The sequence below is a fragment of the Mesitornis unicolor genome, unplaced genomic scaffold, assembly GCF_000695765.1.
Source record: "Mesitornis unicolor isolate BGI_N332 unplaced genomic scaffold, ASM69576v1 scaffold13756, whole genome shotgun sequence".
Classification (NCBI taxonomy): domain Eukaryota; kingdom Metazoa; phylum Chordata; class Aves; order Mesitornithiformes; family Mesitornithidae; genus Mesitornis; species Mesitornis unicolor.
This window is the reverse complement of record NW_010190384.1, coordinates 1-4,224: the sequence shown is the minus strand read 5'-3', so window position 1 is coordinate 4,224 and position 4,224 is coordinate 1. Positions and strand designations below refer to the sequence as shown.

General features: G+C 44.6%; 1 protein-coding gene across 1 annotated transcript; it reads right to left on the bottom strand.

Moving 5' to 3' along the window:
* Positions 1-800: 800 nt before the first annotated feature.
* On the bottom strand, positions 801-4,223 carry MYOD1 (myogenic differentiation 1). The gene is made up of 3 exons (XM_010186395.1): positions 3,681-4,223; positions 2,133-2,211; positions 801-1,493 (listed from the first exon to the last, which is right to left on the bottom strand). Exons 1-3 carry the CDS (start codon positions 4,221-4,223, stop codon positions 1,246-1,248), a joined length of 870 nt encoding a protein of 289 aa, XP_010184697.1. The 3' UTR covers positions 801-1,245.
* Position 4,224: the final 1 nt, after the last annotated feature.

The window sequence follows — 4,224 nt, the reverse complement described above, 5'->3', positions numbered from 1 at the left end:
GAGATGTGTAAAGTTCAAATCCAAATTAAAACTGCCTGTCTTTGGCCTAAATTCCAACTTCAACTTGAGGAAAACTGTAATCTCTACCTTGAACTTCATGACAAAAAAAGTCCTTTACAATTATTTTCTAGCACCTGAGAATATATGAACATGGTACAAACACTTGAAAATTAGAATGTGAATGAAAAATCTGAACATCGAAGAATGTTCTCCTGGTCTTGAGAGATATTGTTGTATGACTTGAAGTTATGGTAGCTGCACTGAAATTTGAAGTCTAATTTAATGTGATTTCTAGTTCTAACACATCTTTGTGAGATCAAGTCCTAATAATGTAATTGTAAACTTTGAGAGGAGGAAGAGAAACATACTTATTTACCATACAGATCACTTTAATAATGACCTCTGCTGTGCAAGACTTGGTTTAGAAATCGCAAAGATACACTATGAATAAAAGCAGACCCTCTTTCAGCAATGTATTTATGCAAACTAGTTGAAAGTAGCACAACTGAAGCATGTTCTTGATTTCTTTGCTGAATCAGAGCCTGTATCTTCTTCCTGCCAGGGCAGCGATCTTAATACCACTCCTAAATGTACTAGTAACTCTAGAAGCCCTAATGAAAGTCAAGATAACGCCACAGATTTTATAAATAAGGGTCTTTATTTAGAATACTGTTGAAAACATTCTTGGCAACCACATCGTATAAATATATAAAGTTAAAGTTTGACACAACAAACCAAGCAATATTAAATATTTTCCACTTTTTGTTTTAATTTTTGCTTTTGTTTCTTTTTTTTTTAAATCTTTTCCTCTTTTTTCCTTTTTTTGCAAAGCAACTCTTATTTACAATTATACAAAAAGTTTTACAAAAAATGGTCCACAACCTTATTTTGGCCAGAACAGGAGTAATAGGAAGGATCTGTCATGCCACTACTGTTGTAGATTTCTATTCTCTGCATTGAAAAGCCAGGTTCCTATTCCCCAAAGCCCAGATTAAACATTGGCCATTTCACGGTATACAATTTTATCTCTAGACATATTAAATAACTTTAGTTTAACAACCAATAAATAACTAGGTGTATTTTGAAGTAATACAGGTTTGAAAAGTTACATATTTGAAGGAATTCTGAGTGATATTTTAAAACTGGAACAAGTCTTGAGAAGTCTTTTTCAGTCTCAGAAGGCAGGTCTTGGAGGGTGGATGAACGGAGCAACTTGTTTTCAGTGCAGTCCAGCTGGACCTGCCTTTATAGCACTTGGTAGATAGGGTTGCTGCTGTTATCCTGTGGAAGTGGGGTGCAGTTGGCAGGGGAAGGAATCTGGGCTCCGCCATCATTCAGACTCACTCCTTCTGAGGGGGAACAGGGACTCCCTTCAGCAACAGTTTCCACTGGAGGCAGTACAGGACATGCAGAGTTATCTGTGGAAATTCTCTCTACAATGCTCGAGAGGCAATCAAGGCTGGAAACAACAGAACTCTTCCCATGCTTTGGATCTGAAAAATGAACAAAAAGGTGATCAGTTTATCCAGTGGGTACTTAACATCAGTAGGATGTAGTTCTTTCATAATACCCCAGTGAGTGGCTGACAGTATACATCTGAGAGCATGTAAGGTTCAGAGGAAATGAATATTGGTGAAGGACACCAAGGATAATTTGTGAACTTGAAAACAAGAGATTTCAATTTTCAGAATGGAAGAGAGACCCAACCAAAGTATGCTACTTTTGGGTGGCAGGGTAGATCCAGGGCTTCACTTCAGTCCATAGAAAGGGAAGGGAAGATCTGAAATCAATTGGCAATTTCTCTGGTTTGGATCAATGATATACAAGAGTTAGAAGAGCCTTCACAGAAAATATGGTTAAACACTGAAAATTGAAGAGAGGAATATATTTTTATCTAGATATTTGCAACATAGGAAATGCAGCTATAACATATCCCCATATTTGCAACCACATCAAGAGGAAATCCAGTCCTACTATTAGCATCAACAGCTCCTTGGCTGAACAGGCAGGTTCCTCTTTCAGCCCAGCTTGGGTCAGCTGAACAACTTGGGGACACAGAAGGCACAGGGAGGTTTGCTGCCTCGACTGGCTCTGTGTCCACGTTTCACACAGCAATTACGGCATACACTCACCATTTGGTGATTCTGTGTAGTAGCTGCTGTCATAGCTGTTTCTTCTGCGAGAGCTGCAAGGAGGCCCGCTGTACTCCATCTGGAAAGGAGAGCAATCTGAGTGAGGTCACGGCTTGGGGACAGCATTTACTGAAATCCCAGTAACCATCCCATTTTGTATTGCAGTCCCTAGTCTGTGCCATTGTTCCAGTCCTGGCTGAAATGCCATCAAGTTGTAGTTTCTTTGAATGAGGCAGAGCTGAACTTGGCTAGAAGGGGATTCACCCTGGAATATTTTATGTGCCACAGCTGTTTCAAAGGAAAATTACCATTGTTGCTGTATCGAATGCTGTAGCTTTACAAATGAGATGAAGTATCCAGCATTCTGATCAGACACTGCCCTATATGTATCTTCAACTTACAATAGGGAGACCAAGAGGAGAATGAGGTTGGGTTTTTTTAATTTAATTTTTGAAGGTTTTTACTCTTAAAAAGCCTCTAGTCTACCTTAGTCCCTTTTTTATTTCCTTTAGTTTCTCTTCCCATTTCCATTTTGTACAGGAAAAAAACCTCGAAACATTGACCAATATATTTGTTTCCAGTATTTTAATCCACAATAAAATTACTCTGACAAAAAGGCTGTATTTTGAGGAGGTATCATTTATGCAAATCTTCTCTCCAATCTGCCATCTCATAATTCCAGATATTTAACTCAGTAATGATTATCCCCACCAGAGCACAGAAAAAGGTCTCAGATCTTAAAGTGCTGTTGAGATCTCTTCCCTAACAGCTGTCCTGCACTCCAGTCACATCCCACCACCCCAGTCAGAGCAGAGTCCGAGCCTACAGACCCAGTGAAAAGATGCAGCAATGACAACACCCTCTCTGCCACCCATCCTTCTTCTTCCTCCCATAGTGCAGAAACAAGCCTGAACAATTGGGGTCTCCTTCCTATTGCTAATAAATGTCTACGGAGAGGATGAAGTAAGAGGAGAAATGGAGAACCCTTTTCTTCAGGGTCAAGAAAACCAGCTCCTGTTCCTTAGGCCCTCCTCCTGTTATCATGACAAATGGCAGAAAACAAAACCCAGACTCTTATCGGTTCCCCTGTAACTAGCATGACCAAAGGGAACCTTCTTCTCTACTGTCCTTAGAGGATTCAAAGGTAATGTTACAGCAGGAGATGGAAACAGATTCTCCAGGAGCTACAGCAGCACTGGCAGGGCTCAGACCTCACCATGCCCCCAGGTACCCATCCCAGGTAGCTTCCTCAAGTGCTCCCCCAGCAGCTCTCCCTTGGCTCCCTCAGAACACAGGGAGACCTGTCTAACTTCTCATCCCAGGGAAAAAAGCATGTCAGAGATTTCTTTCCCAGAGATCCTGGCATGCGGGGACCCCACCTCCCCCTGGTGCTGGAGCTCAAGGCAGGGGAAAGGACTCTGACTGCTGCCTGGGGAGGTACATAAGGCAGCTGCTATAGGAAAGGCAGAAGGCGACTTGCCCTGCACAGGTTTGGACCGACAGTGTCCGGGGCACCTCGGTGGCAGGCTGTCCTTCCTGGGCACTCACCATGCCATCAGAGCAGTTGGAGCGGGGGCTGGAGGCGTCTGATTCTCCGCTGTAGTGCTCCAGCACTGGGTAGTAAGTGTCCTCCTGCTCCCGCAGCAGGGCCTGCAGGCTCTCGATGTAGCGGATGGCGTTGCGCAGGATCTCCACCTTGGGCAGACGCTGATTGGGGTTGGTGGAGGTGCAGCGCTTGAGGGTCTCAAAGGCCTCGTTGACCTTGCTGAGCCGCCGCCGCTCCCTCATGGTAGCAGCCTTACGGCGATCGGCATTGGTGGTCTTCCTCTTGCAAGCCTTGCAGGCCCACAGCAGGCAGCGGCCAGCCTGGTGGTGCCCGCTGGGTGCCCGGACGTGCTCCTCCTCATGCGGGTGTCCGTGGTGGTGCCCATGGTGGTGCGGGTGCTCCTCGGGCTTCAGCAGGCCCCCCACATGCACCAGCCGGGGGTCCAGGTCCTCGAAGAAGTGCATGTCGGATGTATTGAAGCACGGGTCGTCATAGAAGTCATCAGCGGCCGTGAAGGAGCAGAGGGAGCCCTCCGTCATCTCCATG

Bases quoted from the DNA above. Each gene is read 5' to 3' on its own strand.
- MYOD1 (XM_010186395.1), bottom strand. From the start codon at position 4,223: ATGGAGATGACGGAGGGCTCCCTCTGCTCCTTCACGGCCGCTGATGAC. The intron at 2,212-3,680 runs GTGAGTGCCCAG...TCTCCTTTCCAG, and splicing joins CCAACTGCTCTGATGGCATG to ATGGAGTACAGCGGGCCTCC. The intron at 1,494-2,132 runs GTGAGTGTATGC...TTCATTTTTCAG, and splicing joins CTACACAGAATCACCAAATG to ATCCAAAGCATGGGAAGAGT.